At 41.3% G+C, this 26,313-nt stretch overlaps 1 protein-coding gene across 1 annotated transcript; it reads right to left on the reverse strand.

Annotated features, from left to right (window-relative positions):
• Positions 1–12,842: 12,842 nt before the first annotated feature.
• LOC123401314 (uncharacterized protein At1g51745-like) lies at positions 12,843–20,824 on the reverse strand. Its single transcript, XM_045095094.1, has 4 exons — positions 20,089–20,824; positions 18,230–18,438; positions 17,450–18,127; positions 12,843–14,805 (listed from the first exon to the last, which is right to left on the reverse strand). The coding sequence occupies exons 1-4, from the start codon at positions 20,298–20,300 to the stop codon at positions 13,439–13,441; spliced, it is 2,466 nt and encodes an 821-aa protein (XP_044951029.1). The 5' UTR covers positions 20,301–20,824; the 3' UTR covers positions 12,843–13,438.
• Positions 20,825–26,313: the final 5,489 nt, after the last annotated feature.

A 26,313-nucleotide genomic window follows, 5' to 3' on the forward strand; every position in this document is an offset into this window, starting at 1 on the left:
GAAGGTAATAATAAATTAGTTATTATCATATTTCCTTCTTCATGATAATCGTTTATTATCCATGCTATAATTGTATTGATTTGAAACTCAAATACATGTGCGGATACATATACAACACCGTGTCCCTAGTGAGCCTCTACTAGACTAACTCGTTGATCAAAGATGATTAAGTTTTCCTAACCATAGACATGAGTTGTCATTTGATAACAAGATCACAGCATTAGGAGAATTATGTGATGGACAAGACCCAATCTATGAACGTAGCATATGACTGTGTCAGTTTATTGTTGTAGTTTTATGCATGTCAAGTATTTGTTCCTATGACCATGAGATCATGCAACTCACTAACACCGGAGGAGTACCTTGTGTGTATTAAACGTCGCAACATAACTGGGTGACTATAAAGATGCTCTATAGGTATCTCTTAGGGTGTCTGTTGAGTTGGCACGGATCAAGACTCGCATTTGTTACTTCATGTGACAGAGAGGTATATCTAGGCCCACTCAATAATACAACATCACAATGAGATTGCAAGCAATGTGACTAAAGAGTTAGCCATTGGATCTTGTATTGTGGAACGAGTAAAGAGACTTTACGGGAACGACATTGAACTAGGTATGGAGATACCAACGAGTGAATCTTGGGAGAGTAACATACCGATAAACAAAGGGAACTCCATACGGGATCAATTGAATCCTTGACATCGTGGTTCGACCGATAAAGATGTTCGTCGAATGTGTGGGAATCAATATCGGCATCCATGTCCTGCTATTGGTTATTTACCATAGAGGTGTCTCGGTCATGTCTCATAGTTCTCGAACCCGTGGGGTTTGCAAACTTAACATTTGGTGACGATGTAGATATAGTTGAGTTATTATGTTGGTGGCCGAAGGTTGTTAGGAGTCCCGGATGAGATCTCAAACATCACGAGGAGCTCCGAAATGGTCCGGAGGTAAAGATTTATATATAGGAAAGTGGTATTCGGGTTCCGGAAAAGTTTTGGGGGTTTCCGGTATTATATCTGGAGTGCCGAAAGGGTTTGGGGTCCACCAGGAGGGGCCCACCCATCCCGAGGGGCACATGGACCTAAGAGGTGGCGCACCAGCCCCTATTGGGTTGGGCAGCCGACACCAATAGGTCCCATGCGCCCAAGGGTAGGTGGAGGAGGTGCCTTGGTGGAGGAGGAGTCCTCCCTAGTTCGTCCGAGCCACCATCCTTGGAGGAGGGGCCAATGTTGAGCCCTATATACCCCTTCCTCCTATAAATATAGAGGGATAGGAAGGCAGCCAACACACAACTACTTTGCGGCGCCGTACCTCTCTCTCGTAGTTATTCTCCTCCGTCGTTATCGCGGCAACGCTTGGCGAAGCCCTACTGAGATTGCACCACCACCGCCGCCACCACGCCATCGTGTTGCCGAAGTACTCAACCTCTACTTCACCATCGCTCGCTAGATCGAGGAGGTGAAGGCGTCATCGAGCTATACGTGTGCTGAACATGGAGGTGCCATCCGTTTGGCACTTTATGAGGACGTTCGTGATTGGATCGCAAGATGGATCGTGATTGGATCGCAAATACGTTTGACTACACAAACTGTGTTTCTCAACGCTTCCGCTTAGTGATCTACAAGGGTATGTAGATGCAATCCCCCTCTCATAGATGTTATTCTCTATAAATTGATCTTGGTGAGCGTAGGATTTTTTTTGTTTCCCATGCAACGTTCCCGAACATGTTCATGCCCATGGAAACATTGTGAATACCATTGTATTCAAATAATGTGTCAAGATTACCATTGTATTAAAATAATTATCCCCTTGTATAAATACCATTGTATAAATACAGGAACTTTTAAACAAAAATACCCTTGTATAAATATCATTGTATTAAAATAATGTGTCAAGATTTGCCTTTAAGATGATTAGATTTCTTGTTGGTATGTGCGGTGCAAAAATAGAAACTTTGGTTGTAGTGCGTGAATTTACATTTTTTACTGGAACGTAGAAAGTTTATGAACTTTTTTCACACTAATGTTATGTAATTTTTTTATTTCTTCCTAATTTTTTATAATTTTTCAAGTTACAGAAGTATGATAAATGTTCATATTACTACGGACTCTGCTGTTTTTGACACATTCTGTTTTTGATGCATTGTTTTGCTTGTTTTGATGAAACTATAGATTGTATCGGTAGTATAATCCATGGAGAAGTTATATTACAGTAGCTACAATGCAAAAACAAAATATGAATGAGTTTTCAATAGTACTTAAGGTGGTAATTTGCATTATTATACTAATGGATCTCATGAGTTTTCTGTTAAGTTTTTTGTGGATGAAGTGCTCGAAGTTCGAGGAGATCTCGATATGAGGAGATGGAGGAGAGGCAAGAGTTCAATCTTGGGGATGCCCAAGGCACCCCAAGTAAATATCCAAGGAGACTCAAGCGTCTAAGCTTGGGGATGTCCCGTAAGTCATCCCATCTTTCTTTAACAAGTATCGATATGTTCTCATCTTCGTTTCGTTCACGTGATATGCGTAAATCTTGGAGCATCTTTTGTGTTTAGTTTTCACTTTTATTTTATGTACCATGCTGGTATGAGATATTCCATGGTTGATTTATAGAATTCTAATTGCACTTCACTTATATATTTTGATTATGTCTTTATAGAATGCTTCATGTGCTTCACTTATATCATTTGAAGTTTGGATTGCCTGTTTCTATACATATAGAAAACTGTTATTTGTAGAATGCTCTTCTGCTTCACTTATATTTATTAGAGTGTGGTCTTTTGTAAAACGAATTAAACTCTCATGCTTTACTTATATCTATTTAAAGAGTCAAAAGGAATTGGTCATTTACATGGTTAGTCATAAAATCCTACATAAAACATGTAGATCACTAAGTATGATATGTTTGATTCCTTGCAATAGTTTTGCGACATTAAGATAGTAATATGTGGGCACACTAGTTGATGATTATGGATTATTAAGAATAATGATGTTAAGGTTTGTGATTCCCGAAGCATGCACATATAGTCTCTGGTTATGCGATGAAGTTGGAGCATAATTTATCCTTGATTGAAATCCTTTGTGTTGTTATAATCGGAGTCGCGCGATGGTTAACTCCTCCCAACCTTCTCCCTCGGAGCATGCGAGTAGTACTTTGTTTGAAGAGATCTAATAAAACCTTGCAATAAGTATGTGAGTTGTTTATGACTAATGTGAATCCATGGATATACACACTCTCATCTTCACATATTTGCTAGCCTCTTCGGTACCGTGCATTGCACATTCTCACCTCGAGGATCAGTGCAACTTTCGCTGGTGCATCCTAACCCTGGGACATGATAAGCTTTGTTGCACATAAGCCTCATTATATCTTCCTAAATACATCCACCATACCTACCTATCATGGCATTTCCATAGCCATTCCGAGATATATTTCCATGCTACTTCCACCGTCACTTCATATGACGTGTACTTCCATTGTCATATTGATTTGCATGATCGTAAGATAGCTAGCATGATATTTACATGGCTTGTCTGTTCTTTGATATCCCTAGGGGCATGTGAGTAGTGCTTTGCTTCGAGAGAGATAATAAAATCTTTCAATAAGTATGTGAGTTCTTTGTGACTAATGTGAATCCATGGATATACGCACTCTAACCTTTCACAATTTGCTAGCCTCTACGGTACCATGAATTGCCCTTTCTCACCTCGAGAGCCTGTGCAAACTCCGCAGGTGCATCCAAACCCCGTGATATGATACGCTCTATCACACATAAGCCTTATTATATCTTCCTCAAAACATCCACCATACCTACCTATTATGGCATTTCCATAGCCATTCCGAGATATATTTCCATGCAACTTCCACCGCTTCCGTTTTGATAACTTGAACATTCATTGTCATATTGCTTTGCATGATTGTAAGATAGCTAGCATGATGTTTACATGGCTTGTTTGTTTTTTTATGTCCGTGCTATGCTAGATCATTGCACATCCTGGTACACTGCCAGAGGCATTCATATGATCTCAGTCTCGGTCCATGCCAACCCAATGGACACCCTCGGAGATACCTGTAGAGCACTTTTATGATCACCGAGTTATGAAGTGATGTTTCATGCACACAAGGCATTCCTCCGATGTAAGAGAGTTGCATGATATCATGGTCTTAGGAACAGATACTTGACATGAAGAAAGCATTAGCAATAAACTAAGTGATACGATCAAATGCTATGCTTATGGTTGGGTCTTGTCCATCACATCATTCTCCTAATGATGTGATCCCATTATCAAATGACAACTAATGTCTACTATTAGGAAACCTTAATGATCTTTGATCAACGAGCTAGTCTACTAGAGGCTCACTAGGGACACGATGTTGTTTATATATCCACACATGTATGTAAGTTTTCGGCCAACACAATTCTAGCATGAATATTGAACGATTATCATGAACGAGGAAATGTGATAATAACCACTTTATTAATGCCTCTAAGGCATGTTTCGAACAGTCTCCCACTTGCACTAGAGTCAATAGTCTAGTTCACATCACCATGTGTTTTACACCCAATGAGTTCTCGGGTTTGATCATGTTTTGCTTATGAGAGAGGTTTTAGTCAACTGGTGTGCAACATTCTGATCCGTGTGTACTTTGCAAATCCTTATGTCATACTTTAGATGATGATATCACGCTCCACTTGAATCTATTCCAAATGACGGCTCCATTATATGTATTTGGTTGGCTACTCAGAGTCATATGGATCGGTGTCAAAGCTTGCATCGATGTAACCCCTTACGACGAACTCTTTGTCACCTCCATAACCGAGAAACATTTCCTTAGTCCTCTAAGGATAATTTTTTATCGTTGTCCAGTGATCCACTCCTGGATCACTCTTGTACCCCCCTTGCCAAACTCATGGCAAGGCACACATCAAGTGCGGTACACGGCATGACATACAATATAAAGCCTATGGTTGGGGCATATGGGACGACCTTCGTCCTTTTCTCTTTCTTTTGTTGTGGTCGAGCTTTGGGTATTAATCAATTTCACACCTTACAACTCAGGCAAGAACTCCTTCTTTGACTGGTCCATTTTGAACTCCTTCAAAATCTTGTCAATGTATGTGCTCTGTGGAAGTCTTATCACGCGTCTTGATCTATCTCTATAGATCTTGATGCCCAATATGTAAGCATATTTACTAGGTCTTTCTTTGAAAAACTGCTTTCAAACAACCCTTTATGCTTTCAAGAAATTCTACATCATTTCCGATCAGCAATATGCCATCCACATATACTTATGAGAAATGTTATATTGCTCCCACTCACTTCCTTGTAAATACAAGTTTATTCGTAAACTTTATACAAACCCAAAAGCTTTGATCGCCTCATCAAAGCGTATATTCCAACTCTGAGATGCTTGCACCAGTCCATAGAAGGATCATTGGAGCTCGCATACCTTTTAGCATCCTTAGGATCGACAAAACCTTTTGGTTGTATCACATACAACCTTTCCTTGCGGAAACTGTTAAGGAAACATTGTTTTGACATCCATCTGCGAGATTTCATTATAAAAAAATGTAGCAATTGCTAACATAATTCCAATAGACTTTAGCGTCACTACGGGTGAGAATGTCTCATCGTAGTCAACTCCTTGAACTGATTGAAAACCTATTTGCGACAAGTTGAGCTTTATAAATGTTGGCATTACCATCATCGTATATCTTCTTCTTAAAGATCCATTTGTACTTAATGGTCTCTCGGTCATCGGGCAAGTCTAACGAAGTCCATACTTGGTTTTCATACATGGATCCTGTCGAGGGGATGAACCTGACAATAGTACCAGGGGTATGAACGGATGGCGGAGCCTACCTACGACGCAGTGGTAACACTCAGATGTATGAGTTCAAGCCCCACTCGGGAGTGGTAAAGACCCTACGTCTCGAGCCGAGAGGCTTAGTGTTGCTTATGGGGGTGTTAATACACATAATGCTTAACCCCTATCCAGGAGATCAAGTTAGGCTTATATAGAGTGTGCCTCGACCCGCGACATCCACTTTAAAGGCATTAAATGACAATAACTATGAAAGTTACCTAAAACTGCGCACTCGGACTGGTAGCGTAAGGCTTCATAGTGCTTTATGTGAGAGATTAAGTCCTTGGCCGTTGCACTCCCTTCGTTGTCCGCGCCTTGTCTTAGTCCGAGTGCTGGTGAGCATCCGACTGACCGGAGGTTGTCCGAGTGACTCAGTATGTTCGAGTGAGACTTCAACTGCATCGGTAGCCGTCGGACTTTAGTGATCGTGTGGCGCCCTAGGTGGGCCCTAGATAGCAGGTCCATGGGCCTACCCTTAGTAGACAACCCCATAAGTAGCCCCCGAATCCGTTGAGGTTTGAATGGCCAAATGAAAGACACTTTGTAGTGTCCTCGGTATCTCGGAGACACCGGGAAAGCAGCTCGGGGTCGTTCCACTCGGGCCCACAGTAAGCCACTATGGATTGAGGAGTAGGGTATTTCGAACGATCATACTAGTCTGCATGCCTCCTTTCGGCAATGTTTGCTTATCTTTCGGGGAGATGAATTGATGGCTCGGATGCGCACGAGCCCAGAGCTCTGAATGACCAGGGGGAAGTTAGGACGAATCCTACTTGCACCCCTATGGGGACGACCTAGTCATCTTTTTGCATACCGAGTGACTGAGTCCCGCGTTGGGACGAGTTGTTCGACGGGTTGACCCATTTGGTTCTGAGTAAAAGGATGCATGATCTAATAGGAATGAAATGCAGCGGAGTTTAGATGCAAAGACTAGGGATACGAAACTCCTCCTCGGCAACAACACCAGAAAAAGGGCTTTATGTCTCCTTTTTATTGATCTGGTATTGGAACATAAAAGGGTATCCCGCACCTATTTTCCCAGAGCTGACCCTGGGTATTGAACTCACGAGAGGAAGACTCCCTTGAAGCAATGGTATCTAGTAAGATTTTGCCAAAGTGTCAAATCCAGCTTTTGACAGGATCAGCAAGCAACTTGTGATTCAAACACTTATAATAAAAGGATGTGCGAGTATGGGGTATTAATGCTTAAAACCATGTATTTGTGCTGGGATAAAAAAGGATATTAGTTTGTGCTCGGGAAGTCACCCATCAAGAGGTGCTTGTTTCGTATCGGAGTGGGGGATGTGTCCAAATAACATCTTGACCAACATGCGTCCTACATCAAGAATTAGTTGTCATGCTGAAGGCCCTGTCCTTCACGTGAGGTTACCTTGATAATTAGATAATAATACCAGACAAAAGCAATGGGTGTTTAATTACCACACCTCATGAATCCCCAAGGATATGATCCATGTACCCTACTAAACCTTACTGTCACCGGTGTTCACTGTAACACTTCACGCCCCTTTGCTCCTAGCTTCACAGGTGCTCAATCTCCATGATCTTGGGTACGTGCAGGGATAAAGATCGCAGATAAGACAAGAGATACTTCACAAAACAATTTTATTTCACACATACAAGACGTTATGTCAAATACTTTCATTGATCTCCTCAACAAACACGTGGGGTTGCAAGGCTTATGCCTCAACCCATACCTTACTGTACTACTCACACATTGAGATCAAATCGCAAGAACAAAATATTGAACACATCTTGGGATTGATTGATTGCAATATGTCTTACAATGGATGCCTTATGTGATGCACGATTACAAGTATGAACTAGATGAGAGAGTACTATGGTGATGGATATGGCTATGAAGATGGAGATGTCGACGGCTAGGGTTTGTGGATAATGAAGAGGATGAAGAGCTTCTCGTTGTGCTCGACGTTGTTCCGTTGCATTTCAACGGGGCCCCTTTATAGAAGTTGTTAAGGTGGACGACCTGTCTTGGTTTTCACGCCAAACAACTGCTCATACGGGCGCTCGCGGCTGTATGGAATGTCGTCTTTTGCTCTGGTTAGCTTCTAGCGCCTCCTGTTGATTGTTTATTTATCCATTTTCATTCCTTTCCATTCCTCCACGTGATTTCTTCCCTTTTTAGCCCATTTCCCATGGAAAAACATTAAAGAGAGGATTTGTGGAATCCTTTGCATTCATTAGTCATTAGTGGCAATATCGGCGCAAGTATCTCTCTTTTAGTGAAATATCTTAGTTTAAAAAGGTGAAATGAGTGTAAACATCATTACTATTCTTTTGCAACAGTTGCAAAGATTACCTTGCTGAAACCTCTTATCAATTCCTTCTACTCCTTGTTGGGTTCGACACTCTTAATTATTGAAAGAACTATAATTGATCCCTATACTTGCGGGTCATCAAGACCCTTTTTTGGCGTCGTTGTTCGGCAATGAGCGCTCTTGGTAAGACAAATTTGGTAAGGAAACAATTATACTACTTGCTGAGTTTTATCTTCATTAGCTACTATGGAGAATAATCCTTTGAAGGGCTTGTTCGGGGTATCTTCACCTCAACCGAAAGTGGTAAAAGCCGCTCCTCAACCTACTTAACCTACTAGAAATATTTATCATTGAGATCCCTTCGGGTATTATGGAAAACCTGCTTGCTAATCCTTATGTAGGAGATTAAACAATACATCCTGATATGTACTTAATCTATATAGACGAAAATTTTGGATTCTTTAAGCTTGCAGGTTTATTCGAAGGTGGAGTTAAGAATAAGGTATTCCCTTTATCTTTGGGGGGAGAGCATTGGCATGGTATAGGCTACTGGATGAATTTGAAACATGGGACTGGAATCGGTTAAAGTTGCAATTTCACCCAAAAATTATCCTACGCGCTTGGTTCATCATGGTCAGAATTATATATATATAATTTTTGGCCTTGTGAAGGAGAAAGTAACCCCCCCCCCCATCTTGGAGATGCTTAAGTATATGTTGCATACATGCCCCAATCATGATCTCTCGAAAGGAATGATTCTTCAAAACTTTTATGCTCAATTTTCTAATGATAATAAAGCAATGCTTAATTCTTATTTTGATGGTTCCTTCATGAAGAAAAATATTGAGTCCAAATGGTATATTATTGAGAGAATTAAATGAAACTCTGAAGATTGAGAAATCGACAAAGGTAATGAGTGAGGTATAAAATTTGAATTCGACTGCATTAAGTCCTTTATAGAAAGAAATGTTTTTCATAAGCTTAATGCAAAATATGGAATTGACTCTGAGATAGTGGTTACATTTTGTGAATCACTTGATTCTCATGTTAATCTCCCTAAGGAGAAATGGTTTAAATTTCGTCCACCTATTGAAAATAACTATGAAGAGCCACCTATCATTGAAACTGAAACAATTGTTTATATTGCTAATCCAGTTGTATGTGCTACTTATATTGAGAAACCTCCTTTCCCTATTAGAATTAAGGAACATGCTAAAGCTACAACTGTGGTCCATAAGAGTAATATTAGAACACCCAAACCCTCTAAGCAAATTAAAGTAGAACCTCCTATTGCAATGGTTAAAGATCTCTTGGTCGACAATATTGATGGCCATGTTACTTACTTTTGTGACAACGTTGCTAGAATTGTCGAGCTTGTAAAAAATGAACAAGATATGCTAGATAAGATTAAGAAAGTTGTTGCATGCTTGTTGTTTTTGTTAAGATTGGAGATCATTGTTATCATGATTTATGTGGTATGGATGCTAGTATTAGTGATATTCCTTTTTTATATCAAGAAGTCATGCATGAAATTGCACCTGCTCAGATAGAAGAGACTGATGTTACTATTAAGCTTGCACTCGTGCAGCGATGTCCTATACAAATGACTTTTACCCCCTTTCTACGATAGAGTTTTAAACTGATGCCTTGCATGTGTGTGCTTTATGACGGTCCATCCCACATGATCTAGAAACCGTCTGCGATGGTGACCGATGATGCAGACGATCTGCCAAATATAATCGTGTGTGATGTAGTAACATATCGCACACACTATACTTTGGGCACACGTGTGGGATTTGGGGACCAATCGCGCACGTCTATCATGACTGAAACACCTCTAATTGCTCATGGAAACATATAGTGTTTGACCGTTAACCGTTTGCGAAATACCAACTAAGCCACAATCCGTTTGAAAAATGTGCATGATATCTGCATCATTGCACATGAAAATTCTATGGAAAGTGTCTGCCATGTATGATAACATCGCACACGTTTTCTGAATAATATCCGAGTGGAGTTGCATTTTGCATCACACATGGTTTTCTCTAAGCTCACGTGTGAGATAATGTATTATCACAGACGATTGAAGATTCCCTACACACACATAGAAGTGATGCAAACCGTGTGCGATTTGATGTGTATCACCAACGTTTCAGTTTGTATCTCATGTGCTTTTCCTGTGGATCACAGGCGAATGCACTATGAATCGCCCCGCCAGAATGTTTATTTACTTGAATCGTATGTGCTTAAATGTTTAGGTTACGACTAAATATTTACTTGAATCGTATGTGCTTAAATGTTTAGGTTACGACTAAATATCACATTTAAATCGCCCCGCCAGAAGAAAACTCGCCATGATATGCAATTGAACAAATAGTGTCCATAGGAATAACACTCGTAAAAATTCACCATAGTACGCAATTGAACAAACTCTAGCTAAATTCCACAGATGTCTACATAATCACGGTGTACAAAATACAAAGACATCCTCACATGAAAAACAATGCATCCATGTGTATATGTTTAGCTGCTAACACTAACTCAATGCATACTTGTTCCTGGAGGAAAAGGGATGCTGAAATCTTCATCATATTGGCCAGGGTTGATATAGTGTTGCAGGAAAAACTTGTTGATAAATCTCCTAACGGCCAGCAATTCAGCTGCGGGGAGCGGTTCATGGGTCATCGATTTAAAGATCAACTGCACGAATTGTAGATTAGAATGTGCCATGTATTTGGAGTGGAAGATGGTAATTAAGATACAATCTTACTAGTACTATGTTGTTAGCATCGGTACAACATTGAGCAGATCTGCATAGGGAGATCTTGTGTCTGCAAACATAGTATCCACAAAGGTTGGTCCCTTCTTGTTGTTGAGGACACTGTTTTTTTTTTGTACATAGTTCTTTCTAATATAAGGATTAAAAATAAACACTAGAAAGTGGTAACTGAAAAAATTGAGAAATTGGTGTATGTTGGTCAGGAAAGTTACTGAACATTGCAGGTCGGGTTACCCTCGTACAAGCGTGTCTAACTAACACCTCATTGTTCACGATGTACTTTTATCCAATTCATGTAAGAGTGGGAAATAAGACAGGTTTTTAGGGCTAGGCTAGTTTGGCAAGCCGATGAAGATAAGAAGAAGAAAATACCATTTGGTAAACTAGAAAACTTGTTGCCAACCCAAAAATCAAGTGGTTTGGGGATTTTAGATTTGAATCTTATGAATAAAGCTTTGCCTGCTAAATTGTTTTGGAAACTAGAAACATATACTAGGTTGTGACAATATGGTTTACTTAGTAAATATGTGAAAGGATATTGTATCTCCGGTATTAACTCCAAGGTGGGAGACTCACGTTTGGTATAGCCAGTTGAGCAAAAGAGATTTTTATCAACACTGTAAGAAAGTGAGTGGAGATGTAAAAAGTATAGATTTTGGGGAGATTGGTGGATGGGAGATGAACCTTTATTATTTTTTATCTTAGACTGTACTATCTTTAGTTTTGATCATAACATTTATGTGGTTGATGTTGTTACCAGAGGCTGCCATAGTTTTACCAATAGAAGAACCATATTTGGGGAACTCTTGGAATTACAGAATAGCTTGAAACTGAGATGTGAGGAGGTCCGAATGACAGGCGGCAAAGACAAAATCAAATAGATGCATACCGCAGACAGAAAAAATGGTATTAGATCCCTGTACGTCTTTTTTGGTCAAGTTTGCTTGTGGCCTTCCCCAGAAATTTTTGTGAAAAACAAAAATCCCTTGAAAAATTACAGTTAATGACCAAGAAAAGTATTCTAACTAAGGATAATCTTTTGAGAAGAGGTTGGAAAGGTAGTAGGTGTTGTGATGTGTGCGGACAAGATGAATCTATTGAACATTTATTTATTTCAGTTTGTTGCTGCTAGATTGATTGGGGGTCTTTTGGAAGGTGTTTTTGCCCTTAATTCCACCCCTGTTAACATGTCTGAGTATTTTTGGAAGTTGTATTAAAGGCTTTCAGAAACTTGATAGACAGTTAGTGCTAGTGGGGGTTGGTGCAATGTTGTAGATGATTTGCAGATGCCACAATGACATTATTTCTGAGAGAGAAATCATCTCTAATTCCATGACTATGATCAAACTAATGTGCTCTTGGATCATGGATTGGTCTATCTTGTACATAAAGGAGCCAAGATAAAGGGTGCTAAAGCTGGGGGCAAAACTCATCGAGCGGGTAGCAAGTGAGGTGTATGCATCACAGGGCTGGAGTAGAGTGCTTCAGAATGGTGGCTAATTGTAGATCTCCTCACTAGTGCTTTGCTACATCATCTTCGGCTGAGGCTTCTTCTGCCTTGTTCCTTCCTTTTTGTCATGGTAGTTCTAGTTTGTTAGTTTGAATTGGTTATGTAGGGTTTCCAGCCTTGGCTTGGCCTCCTGTGGGATCTTGCAAGATCTCTGTCTGAGCTGCAGATCATGTAAATTTTGGGCCTGGCAGTGCTAGTGTGGTTGGAGCGTGTAGCGGTTTATGACCATAGCGGCCTCTCTTTTGGGGTAAAAAAAAAGTGCGCAAAAGGAGCATCATTGGATGTAGCAGGTTAAAACAGCAGATCTTGAGGTCTGATAAAGAGTAAGATACTGCAGCTTGAAATGTACCGACCAGAATGAAGACATGAACTAAACATGAGTATTCACGGAAACTTCACAGAGAAAATTAGACTGTCAACATCATCTGGTGACTGCTGTAGTTCTCACATATTACATCAAACTTGCTACACATTCTTCTAAACATACAGTCGGAGGACCTATTAACCATTGACAATAAATAACACGGAGATCTGGTGAGAATACAGTTGAGGAATTATACATGACATCAGAAAACATATGACCTATTGACTACACGACGACGCAGAAGTTTATATAAATAGACATCCTAAAATGCTGAAGTTAGTACTTTACAGGAGACAATGCCAAAAGCCATGGTTACCAACGCTACTTGCGCCCTTCTAAAGGATGCACCCCTTAGTGGAGGTCGCTGGCTGAACTGTTGTCCGAGAACTGAGAAGCGCTCGTGTTGAGAGCCTAATTGATCTCAACCTCCAGTTAGAAGTATATAACCGTTACTCATCTTTACATGTTGTCGTTACTGTTGAAGAGTGCAGCTATCCCGAGTTATCCAAATGATGCAGCCCAGATGATTGAATAGCTTGACTCTTCAATTTACATAAATGTACATGAAACTTGCAGGACACATATACCAACCATACTCAGCAATCCAGTTGATTCCTATGATGGATCGCGTGCCGCAGGACTAGCCATTCTCAAACGGCGAGCAACAGCAAGAGGTGGCCTGCCAACTGCTTCCAGTATCCTTGTGAACACAACCTTTGCAGGCACACATGTAACTGGTGGAATTGCTCCCTCTGGTTTGATCAAGCCACCAAAAATGCCACTGTGCGTACGCGCCTTTGCTTGAGTGCCACCTCCATGATGCCTTCTTACAGTGGAAATGGAAGAGAGGGTTCTGACCTTCTGGCTTGACAGACTTGCTTTCTTGGATGGCTTCTTTTGAGATTTGGATGCTGATGACCTCTTCTTACTATTTGACATGCTTTTCTTATCATCCTTAACCTGGTGATTTGCAGGAGTTGAGTATTTAGTGAAGACTGGTTTCATTTCCCAGTCTGGGTATGCAAGCCTGCCTTCATTTCCGCCGTCCATTGATGCTCCTAAAGGATTAGAACGGGGAATTCTTTGCATGGCTGTCCTCCTGCCTGTTCGCCAAGCAGTTGGAGCTCCAGTGCTCTCTTCCATACTAATATCACCACCAGAAACCATGTGGTCAGTGGAACCATCTACAAGTATTTCAATTTGGATAGGGTGTCCAACAATTGCTTTGCCATCCAGTCTGCTCATCAAGGAAACAAGAGGAACATGCTCTCCATGGTAGCTGGCTTGGACTTTCAACTCAACATCAAACAACATTGGGCCCGTGCGACCTAAACGTGAACTGCCATTTCTTTGGTAAAATGAAGGTTCGTCCCAATATGCCTTCCGATCAACACGAAATACCTGATCTGTATCCCAGTTAAGAGGAGAAATCTTGGAAGAATCATTTTCATAGTCATTATAATATATGTAGCTTCGGCTAAGATCTCTTGTAGCCTTCAAGGATGATGGGTATGTTCGACTATGATACAAGTTAACCTCAGGGTGGCTTGTGTCCTCGAATAAATCTGTTTCATCAGAGTCATAGTGGGGCTCCTCTTTGATTTGGTTCCTAAGCACTTGCTGATCGGATATCTGCACATTCTCTTTTCTATGATTTATACCATTTGTGTTGTACACAGATCCTTTCATGAGACCATTGGGTTTATCCAAACAGGATTTTCCATCCATCATATGGGTGGATTTCTTCACTGCACTACGGTTATTACGTTTACCTTTTATATGCCATCGGGAGACACCCAGCTCAGAAGAACCATCCTCTTCCTCTGATTGATTCAATTGATGCATATAAGCAGAATAGGCCACCTCATTGTCATCATCATCATCATCATCATCATAATTATCCACATGTCCAAACCTGTCAGAAGTCCGAAGGAAATAAGGATCACGCGGGCGTAACTCTGGAAGCAGAATCCTATTAGCACCTGCTCATAAGAACACCATAAGAAAGGCGATCAAACAAGGAAAAAATCAGAACACCACAGAAAACTAGAACAAAATTACAAGGTACAGTAAGAGAATCTAAACCGCAGTAATAATGAAGGATTGGTGATAGTAAAACATGAATCACAAAATAGGTACTCCCTCTGTAAACAAACGTCTTACATTTGTTTACAGAGGGAGTATATTATTTTTATTTACGAAAGTTGTCGAAATCTTTCTGTCTGTATAGTGAAACGCTGGACCAATAAAGGTGTAGAGTTCAAGACAACAACAATGGGGCACGATGTGATGTGCATGTGACTCAAGTAATTGTATATATAACAACCCTCGTTAGTTCTCTTGTTTCTTAAAATTAAGGTGGCATATTTCTGCCCAAAATATTTTCCTAAGCCCGGTTTCTCAGTCCCTTAATTTTTCGTAGCAGAGAAATGCAGAGTGCGGGAACGGTGAAGCTGAAGGCAATGGTGTTTTGCAATCGCAGTGGGGAGAAGGGAAGATAGATGTGAACAGCTGTGTTAAAAAAGGAAGAAAGGTGCGTAAAGCTTTCCAAAGTGGAGAGACAGACTTGTTCTTGAACCACGCAATGCCAATATTCCATGTTTGACAGGATTCATCTAACATAAATAGCGTAATGAGTTTGTTGTCATGTACTCCCTCCGTTTCAAAATATAAGACCTTTTAGAGATTCCACTAGGAGACTACATACGAAGCAAAATGAATGAATCTATACTTTAAAATATGTCTATGTACATCCGAATGTTGTTTATAGTGTAATCTCTAAAAAGTCTTATATTTAGGAACGGAGGAAGTAAGAGGTTGGTTACACAAGGTGACTCATCCTTGTGAATTTGAAATCTATACATAATGCTATGATAACATTATTTCTAACCATCCGATTAATAAGTCATCTAACGGCTAACCAAACGCTGCTCAGTTGGCTAGAGGTGTGAGTGCGTGCCCAGACCACCCAGGTTCGAGGATTGGCCTCCCCAGGGTAAGCTCACACTGGTTTCTTAAAAGGGGCAGCCCGGTGCATGTAGCTCCCACTTGCGCAGGGTCCGGGGTGGTCTTGTACACGCAGTGTTTCCCTACATTTCTGCAAGAGGCTGTTTCCAGGACTCGAACCCATGACCTCATGATCACAAGGCAACAGCTTTACCGCTGCGCCAAGGCTGCCTCCACAGGCTCCGCAGGATGAGCTTAAACTAGTTTCTTCTAACTAAAAACTCCAAAGGCGCTAGTGTCCATTGGTAGAGTTTTTTTAATCCATCTATGGTTTATATCTAGATCTTGCCTTTTAACATAATAACATGCTTGTCTCATGTAATCACATTGTACCATACAACGACTCTAATTCACTGTTGATATGCCCCACTCGAAATGAGTAACAAGTCATGGGTCATTAAAAAAAAATCATACTGCCCCATCGTACATATGGCGTTTTGGACATGGGAAAATTTTGTTTTTGCCACTCTAGATTTTACCAATTTTCCTTATGCCACTCTAGATTTTGACATTTCACTTTTGCCACTCTTAGTTTTTGACAATTATCAGAATTGCCATTTCGTGGCAAAAACAAAACATTTAGAGTGGCAATTGTGATAATTTTCAAAAGCTAAGAGTGGCAAAAGTGAAATGAAATTACTTTGCTTTTGCCACTAAATGGCAATTGTGATAATTGTCAAAAGCTGAGTGGCAAAAGTGAAATGTCAAAATCTAGAGTGGCATAAGGAAAATTGGCAAAATCTAGAGTGGCAAAAACAAAATTTTCCCTTTGGACATAGGCATGTTGTCCAGCATATATTCCTCTTATTCACCAATTATCCTGTGCACTTAACCGTGTTGTACACATAAATTAATAAATAGAAACCCTACACTACATGCATGATTTCAAGTGCTCAAGAACATATACAGGTGGGTCGGCAATGCGGTATTTAGGTGGATCACAGAAACAAAAGTGCAAAACTCTCTTGGGCACTTGGTATAACCTACCAAGTCTGGATTGTGTTTTAAAGAAGATATGTGGGACTATGTGATTAGATACCAATGTTCTGGCCACAAGCCACAGCATCTGCACAAACCAAACGTTCGTGACACCATCTTTAAGAAAGAAAATATATGCAGATCTATAAGAAAACATTGGGTAGACTTCAGCTGTTAGCTGCACCTTTTGACACTTATGATCTACAATGCCATAACAAGGAGGAGGATATCAGCATGAAAGGCTATCTAGTTCTCCGACTAAATCCATTATGCAGTGAATTTTATTAGACAGGAAGCCTAATGTGGCAGACATGTAGGCGTCATGTTGCCTAAAACCATATTGAAATGGTCAAAAAACACTTTAAAATAGTCAGCCGGGGGTATTTTACCTGGGTTTGAAAGTCGGTGATTATATTTGTCTGGTTTTATTGTTCAGGTGGGTAATGTGCAGTCAGGAAATACATGTTTTCCTTTGTCAAATTTGATTTGGATACTTTAATACTATATAACTATAAAATGTTGATAGCATGTACGCTGAGTGGTGCAAAATTATCTGTTACCATATTTGGCAATGTGATTTCACATACAGCCCTACTGCTTATTACTTAACAACGAAAAGAGGGAAGTTAATAAGACACGTACTTTGCAAAAGCTCTGCGTCATCTTCTGTTTCACTTTCTGAGCATTCCCTCTCTGAAGACTCAGATACATGTTTCTCAACAAAGTCTGAAGATGTATGTTCCTCAGAAGAATAATCTGGATGCTGAAGATAACTTTCGGTGTCAAAATCGGCTCCGGTAGAAACCATTTGAGCAGAAGGTAAATCACTATAGCTATGAGTTTCACCAGAATCACTAGGCAGGTATGCATATCTACTTCTTTTAGCCCGATAGGTGGCAGGTGACGGATCTTTATCTCCCCCAATTAAGATAGCCCCATAATCATCATTGTGCGGCGAGTGCTGCGTCAATTTTGCACTGCTCTGAAAGACTTGAACAAGTGGTCGGTGTCTGTCACATTTTTCAATAGATTCAGCGAAATCGCTTCCATCCGATCTATTCTTTTTCACAATTGTACAATTCTCCTTGCTCTCTAAACTTGCTCCTCCCTGAATATGTCTCACATGGGATAAGTCCCCAATGTGGTTACTGATGAGATTCTCTGAGGTGTCCTGCAACTCTGAAAAGTTTATCTTCGAACCGGCATGGAGAAAATACTGATTGGCTTCTTTTTTTGCAGGAAGAGCAGATACATCTTTTCTTTTCCTCTTTTTGCTCTTGTAGCGAGTGCTTCCAAGGTCTTTGCGATGTTTCGTGCAAGCTGCATTTCATGTCAGCTAGGTTATCGTATCCATACATCCCATTTAAGTAACTAAAGCATGAAAAAAGGTTATTTAACGTTGTCAATCTAAAGAGGGTGTACCAGAAAAGTAGGCAGGTCTGAAACCTTGAGTCTGATGCAGTTTCCTCTCCAATTCAAGGGCATGAAGAATAGCATCTTCTCTCCGTGCATATTTCTCTCTTTTCTTTGAAACAGTCCCTTGAGTAGCCTCTGCCCTCTCAATGCAGGCATCGAACTCCCCACACCTAAACGCTTTAACCCGCTTTGATTTCTCAAGGTTGTACCAGTCACTGTGAAAAAATAAGAGGATGGGAAGTTTATACAAAATGAAGAATTTGCCATAACTTAGATACTTTGAAGATTTGGAAAGACAAATTTACACTAGTTGAGTACATGGGGAAAGAACATACAATATAAAGCCTATTAATTCCTGAAAAAACAGTCCCAACGAAATACAACTGGAAGCTGAGCTCAAATTGTAATAAATATGTGGCTGCTATTCAGAATACAGATTAGCAAGATAACTACTTCGCGACTTCTCAAGAAATATGCTTAAGAGTAACTGGCAAAATATTAAATGTACTATTTCACTTGAGCAGAAGATTAGTAAGTTTCCCTCCCTCCTGTTTGGTTTCGACAAAACTACCGTTTTCTGTGAGATACGCGAAAAATAATATCAATTGATTGTTTCCTACAAACAAAATCAAGGAACCAAACATAGAAACAACTTAAGAACCGTATAATACATAATCAAAGATAATTCAGGCGCTTCAGAAAATAAGGGGTGCAACAAATTGACATCACAGCATTTTAAACCTTTTTTTTGTGTTCATTCAGCCTTCGCCCTTCATAAAACAAATATTTTTCACTAAATACCTAACCACAGGATACAATTAAAAACAGCCGTGCAAGTTCCCCAAAAAAGAACAATTTAATGGTTTGAATATGCAACAACTCTGTAAGGGAATCTACAATCGTTGGCGCTTAAACAGGAAAAGAAAAATACAAGTGTCTCTCTTCCAGTGCTAAGGTGCAAACCGCCGTGCAAGTTCCCCAAAAAAGAACAATTTAATGGTTTGAATATGCAACAACTCTGTAAGGGAATCTACAATCGTTGGCGCTTAAACAGGAAAAGATAAATACAAGTGTCTCTCTTCCAGTGCTAAGGCGCAAACCACTGCCCCTATCCATGATTAGAAACATACTAGTTCAAAAAGGCGTGCCTAGGTTCTAGGCGATAGCAAAACGTCTAGCACTTAATTGCACTTAATGTGCACATAATTGCGCTTAAGCATGCGCTTTGGTCAGAAGAACACAAGGCGCTGGCAAAACGTACAATTAATGCCTAGCGCTCTTTTTAACTTTGATTAGAAATATATTCACACAAAAAACACGATTAGACATAGCGGTTCTTGTCTTTTCTCATGCGGAAAAGATCGCACAGAGCTCGTGGCAAGATTTTGCGCCGATGCCGCATCAAACGCTAGGAATTGATGACGCAACCGCCGATCGGCTGGGAAATGTTCCCTGGCACCCTCTCCTAGCGCCGGGCGTTGGAAATGGCCTAATGTATCATGTGAACAGATCAAAATTTCATCTCAAAATGCATGCACAGACAGCAAATAAGCTGGTACCGAGCTTAACAGCGAGCATGAAAAAACAGATTTCCGGGTACAATCAGAGGCGGAGCCACCTCCCAGGCTCCTCGAACAAAACTTGATTGGGGTTATAGCATGATTTAGGATTCAACTAGCTGATTTCATGGACAAATGCTACTCTTAATGATAGCAGTTAGACTCTGCCTAGGCATTGTTTCTTCCATCAAAGTTCCAAACTCAGCGTCCTAAATGCAGCATCAGAAACAACTGGTAATCGAACTTAACAGGGCGTCTTCTTCTTCTTGAGAAGAAAACCAAAAAGGCAGGAGAGTGGAAACTTACACGCTGGCGTCCTCGCGGCCGAGAAGCTTGACCGGCGTGCCGGACCTTGGGGACATGATCTGCGACGGCGGCAGCTCGTCTTGGCCCAGGATCCTGCCGGGCCACCAGGAGCCGTTCCTCCGGCGCACCCACACGATGGTCCCCGGCGAGGTGTCCCCGACGCTGCAGCAGGCCTCGTCCGCGTCTCCTCCTCCCTCGGAGCCTCCCCCCATCCCGCCCCGCCTCCCACCGCCAGGCCAAACCCTAACGAACTAACCGCGCCTCCTCAGCCCGCTTCTAGAAGCTTCCCTCGCCCTCGAGATCTGCCTTCCATTCAAGTCACGGAGGGCGCCGGCATCCGGGAGGCGCCCTCCCCGGCGCCTCCTCAGCGCGGCAGGTTCGGCCGAGATCGCGCTGCGCTCGCCCCCGCCCCGCCTCCGGCAGCTTCTAGAAGCTTATCCCGCGGGGCTCCTGGAGCCGCCTCCTCGTCGCCGTCGCCGTCGCCCTCCCTCTCCTCTTCTCTCCTCCACCCTCGGCGGGGTGGGGCCTTGGCGGTGCGCTGGCTCGAGGCCGGCACGGCGGACGGCTCCGGCGCGGCTCCGGAATGTGTTTCTTCTCGCTCCTCGTTCTAGAAGGAAAAAAAATTAAAGAAAGTGGGAAATAGAAAGGTGTTCTTTTCTCTTTTCTTTTGGAGCGGTTTGTTGTTCTTGGCTGGTCTGGACCGCGTGGAGGGGGGGAAATGTGGAAGGGAAAAGAGACGGCAACCGACGCGCTGGCCTGGCTGGTCGAGTCGAGCCCGGGCACGGAAACCAGGAGCGGCGCCAGCGCGCGAGGAGGTATCTATGGGTCATTCAACCGTGTCCGTATATGTTTCAAACGTGATTTGAATATGAATCAGATATTTTCCATGTAAACATTCAAATCAGATAGTAATTTTTATGTAAATCGGATAATTTCCATATAACCCAGATCAAAATCTTTATATTTTCAACATATTTCAACTAATAAAAGTGGGCGAGACTTTTTTAACCTATAGTCTAAATGATCGTCCGCAGCGACAGCGTCCGTATTCCACATCTTGTTTTTGCATGTCCGGTAAGCTCATCAGCCTTGAGCCCCGGAAAGTTAAGTTGTGCACAGGAAGGGGGGTAGGATATGGGGTGTGGCCCTCGTGGGACCCAAGCCATGGTGACGCTCCATGTCCTCTTCTTTTTTGTCGGAATTAGGCTAGTCGACGGCGTTGGTCGTGGATGGGACGTCCTCACTGTCATCACCATCGACTGAAGGAGCACAAGGCAGTCGTTGTTGGGAACGTCGGATGCCATGATGATGATGAGGAGGAGGACATTATTTCCAGGGCGGCGCAAGGTGTAGGGCATTTGATGGCCGGGTCCTTCACATTTCTCCACGTGATGTTGCATAGGATGTCACCTCCGGCAAGGTCTCCGTAACGAGCAGGTTTGGTCGACAGTGGCGAGGAGCACGACTCTGCGTGATGGAGGTGAGGACATGGTTGTGGGATCCGAAGTATGTCTAGGGTATATTAGACTACTTGACCAAATAAAAACTTAGTTTTTCCTCAATTTTAGTTGTGGGTAAGGTTTAGCAATTGCTGTAAATCAAGCACACCCTACACATGCAAGTCTAAGAGTATAACAGCGGAAAGTAAAGTCATGCACATGTAAATAGAGGGTAGGGATAGGAAGATCAAATGCAAAGGTTGACTCGGCGATTTTTGGCGTGGTTCCGATAGGTGGTGCTATCGTACGTCCACATTAGTGGAGACTTCCACCCACGAAGGGTAACGGTTGCGCGAGTCCATGGAGGGATCCACCCACGAAGAGTCCATGAAGAAGCAGTCTTGTCTATTCCACCATGTCTTACGTCCACGAAGGACTAGCCTTACTCGGGATAGATCTTCACGAAGTAGGCGATCTCCTTGCCCTCACAAACTTATTGGTTCAACTCCACAACACGAAGTAGAAGGCTCCCAAACGACACCTAACCAATCTAGGAGGCATCACCCTTCAAAAGGTAATATATGCGGTAGTACGATGAACTCCTTCCTCTCGTGCTTCAAAAGATAGTCTCCTCAACACTCAATCACTCTCTCATAGATTTGGTTTGGATAGAAGAGATTGATTGGGTGGAAAGAAACTTGTGGAGGCTAGAGATCAAGTCTCAAATGGATGGATTGGAATATCTTGATCCCAACACATGAGTGGGTGGCTTTCTCACAGAAAAATGGATATGGCAAGTGTATGCGTATTCTGCATGCTTCCTCTTCGAATGAGAGGTGGTGGATGGGTATATATAGGCATCTCCAAAAATCCAACCATTACAACATTATTGCCCAACTCGGTGGCACCAACTAGTGCAAAATGTGGCAACTTTTGTATTCTCGATGAGATCGATATAGGAATCTTGGTGGTGCCGATATGGGTGACCTAGGGCAGTTTTCAAATCTCGATGAGACCGATTCCAAAACCCAGAATTTATGGATTCTTAAAAATGGCATACAAGAAGTTGGTCACTGATATTGGTGGCACCGAAAGGAATGTTGGTGGTACCGAGATTGCTAAGGTTTGGCATAGGTTCTGCCTTAGATGAAAATCGGTATGGCCGAGTGTATAAAGTTGGTGGCACCGAGTTTGATGTATAGGCTTTGGACAGAGAATTTTGTGGGATAATTTAATTAGTATTTTTGGTGGGTATTGAGGGAGTACGGGATTAAGGGGTCCTCGGACGACCAGCCCATTTCTTACAGGCCGACCTAATGGGTCGTATCGTTGAAGATCACACATCGTGACGACCTCGTGTTCAGGAAGGAAAGCTCCGAAGACTGGCGTGTTATCCAAGTTAAATACACCAGATCGGTGCATCTGTCACTGGCTGCAGGTCGGTTGTATGTAACCCTAGAAACCCCTCGTGTCTATATAAACCAAAGGTTTTCATCCGTATAGGTGATACGTCTCCAACGTATCTATAATTTTTTATCGTTCCATGCTATTATATTATCAACTTTGGATGTTTTATATGCATGAATATGCTATTTTATATTATTTTTGGGACTAACCTATTGACCTAGAGCCCAGTGTCAGTTCCTGTTTTTTCCTTGTTTTTTACCTTTTTTAGATAGGAATATCAAACGGAGTCCAAACGTAATAAAACTTTCGCCGTGATTTTTTATGGAAAATATCAAAAATACCAGAAGAAAAAGATACCGGAGAGGAGTCCTGAGGAAGCCACAAGAAAGGGAGGCCTGCCCACCCCCCTGGGCGCGCCTGGGGGCTCGTGACTCCCTCGTGGGTCCCCCTGATTTGTTCTCGATGCCATCTGGTCTTATAAATACAGTAACCTCCAAAAATAAACCTAGATCGGGAGTTCCGCCGACGCAAGCCTCTGTAGCCACCAAAAACCAATCGGGAGCCTGTTCCGGCACCCTGTCGGAGGGGGAATCCATCTCCGGTGGCCATCTTCATCATCCCGACGATCTCCATGACGAGAAGGGAGTAGTTCTCCCTCGGGGCTGAGGGTATGTACCAGTAGCTATGTGTTTGATCTCTCTCTCGTGTTCTTGAGATGTCATGATCTCGATGTACCGCGGGCTTTGCTACTATAGTTGGATCCTATGATGTTCTTCCCCTTCTCCCTTCTTGTAAAGAATTGAGTTTCCCCTTTGAAGTTATCTTACCGGATTGAGTCTTTAAGAACACTTGATGTATGTCTTGCATGTGTCTATCTATGGTGACAATGGGATATTCATTTGAGTACTTGATGTATGTTTTGGTGATCAACTTGCGGGTTTCGTGACATCGGGAACCTATGCATATGGGTTGGCACATGTTTTGACTCTCCGGTAGAAACTTTGGGCACTCTTTGAAGTTCTATGTGTTGGTTGAATAGATGATTCTGAGATTGTGTGATGCATATCGTATAATCATGCCCACGGATACTTGAGGTGACAATGGAGTATGTAGGTGACATTAGGGTCTTGGTTGATGTGTGTCTTAAGGTGTTATTCTAGTACGAACTCTAGGATAGATTGATCAGAAAGAATAACTTTGTGATGGTTTCGTATCCGACAATAATCTCTTCGTTTGTTCTCCGCTATTAGTGACTTTGGGAGTGACTCTTTGTTGCATGTTGAGGGCTACTTATATGATCCAATTATGTTATCATTGTTTAGAGAACTTCACTAGTGAAAGTATGAACCCTAGGCCTTGTTTCCACGCATTGCAATACCGTTCGTGCTCACTTTTATTATTAATTACCTTGCTATTTTTATAATTTCAGATTACAAAAACCTATATCTACTATCCATATTGCACTTGTATCACCATCTCTTCGCCGAATTAGTGCACCCATACAATTTACCATTTTATTGGGTGTGTTGGGGACACAAGAGACTCTTTGTTATTTGGTTGCAGGGTTGCTTGAGAGAGACCATCTTCATCCTACGCCTCCCACATATTGATAAACCTTAGGTCACCCACTTGAGGGAAAATTGATATTGTCCTACAAACCTCTGCACTTGGAGGCCCAACAACGTCTACAAGGAGAAGGTTGCGTAGTAGACATCAAGCTCTTTTCTAGCGCCGTTGCCGGGGAGATTAGGGCTTGAAGGTATATATTTAGATCTTTCAATCGAATCTTTTAGTTTCTTGTTTTATCACTAGTTTAGTTTATTAAAAGAAAACTACAAACTAAAAAAATAGAATTAAGGTTGCCTCATATGCTTCATCTTTTTAATGTCTTTTGTGAAAATGATGGAAATGAAAATTGTGCTCAAGTGCTAAAATAAGAATTACATAGAATGCTTGGCATAAAATATGTGAATGATGAGCATGATTGCAATGTTGTTAGTATGAATTCTTTGAATACCCATGATGCTAATGATATGCAAAGCCACAAGCTTGGGGATGCTATGTTTGATGAAGATGATCTTTTTAGTTCCCCCACTTTGAATGATCAAAATTATTATGATGAAAGCATGCCCCCTATCTATGATGATTATTGTGATGATACTTATGCTGTAAAGAAGAATGATAATAAAACTTGTCACAATTATGAGTACCCTATTACTGAACATTACTCTTTTAATGTGGAAACAATTAGTAGTGTTCAAGTCTTTTACGATACTCCCACTACTATTGATGAGAATAAATTTCCTTATGTGGAGAGTAGTCAAATTTATATGCTTCTAGATCATGAAAAGAATGCTTTAGGTGCTGGTTATATTGTTGAATTCATTCATGATGCTATTGAAAATTATTATGAGAGAGGATCATATGCTTCTACATATTGCAATAATATCAAGCTTCCTCTCCATGTGTTGAAACTTTTGAAGTCATGCTTGTTTTATCTTCCTATGCTAGTTGATTCTTGCTACAATAAATTGTTTGATCACAAAATCCCTATGCATAGGAAGTGGGTTAGACTTAAATGTGCTAGTCATATGCTCCATGATGCTTCCATTATGTTTCAATCCTTATCTTTTATGTGAGCATCGTTGACATCATCATGCCTAGCTTGAAAGGCATTAAAGAAAAGTGCTTGTTGGGAAACAACCCAATATGTATACTTACTGTTTTTGTGTCTTCACATGATTAATATACTGTATTAATCATATTTTATTGCCTTAGTTTCAATAAAGTGCCAAGTAAAGCCTTTATGATTAGTTTGGGTGATAGTTGTTTGATCATGCTGAAAAAGACAGAAACTTTGCGCTCGCGAAATCATTTATAATTTCTACCCAAAGAGTGATTTTAGGTTGATTATTTTTTATTATGATTTATATACAAATTGCCTTAATTTTCATAATTGTTTCATAATTTTTGTAAGTGCATAAGTATGGTTATCATTCAGATCATTACAGACTGTTCTGTTTTTGACAGATTCTGTTTTCAATGCATAGTTTGCTTGTTTTGGTGTTTCCATAGATTATATTGAGTAATATAAATTGTGTAAATAGTAAGATACAGTAGGCATTGTGTGAAAATAATTATGAGTCTTGTTTTGACAGTACCCAAGTGATTGATTTGCTCGTTATCATACTAACCCATGTCACGAAATTCCGTTAAGTTTTGTGTTGTGAAGTTTTCAAGTTTTGGGTAGAGTTTCGATGGACTATGGAACAAGGAGTGGCAAGATCCTAAGCTTGGGGATGCCCAAGGCACCCCAAAACCATATTCAAGGACACCAAAGAGCCTAAGCTTGGGGATGCCCCGGGAAGGCATCCCCTCT

Source organism: Hordeum vulgare, chromosome 6H (assembly GCF_904849725.1).
Source record: "Hordeum vulgare subsp. vulgare chromosome 6H, MorexV3_pseudomolecules_assembly, whole genome shotgun sequence".
NCBI classification, from domain to species: Eukaryota; Viridiplantae; Streptophyta; class Magnoliopsida; order Poales; family Poaceae; genus Hordeum; species Hordeum vulgare.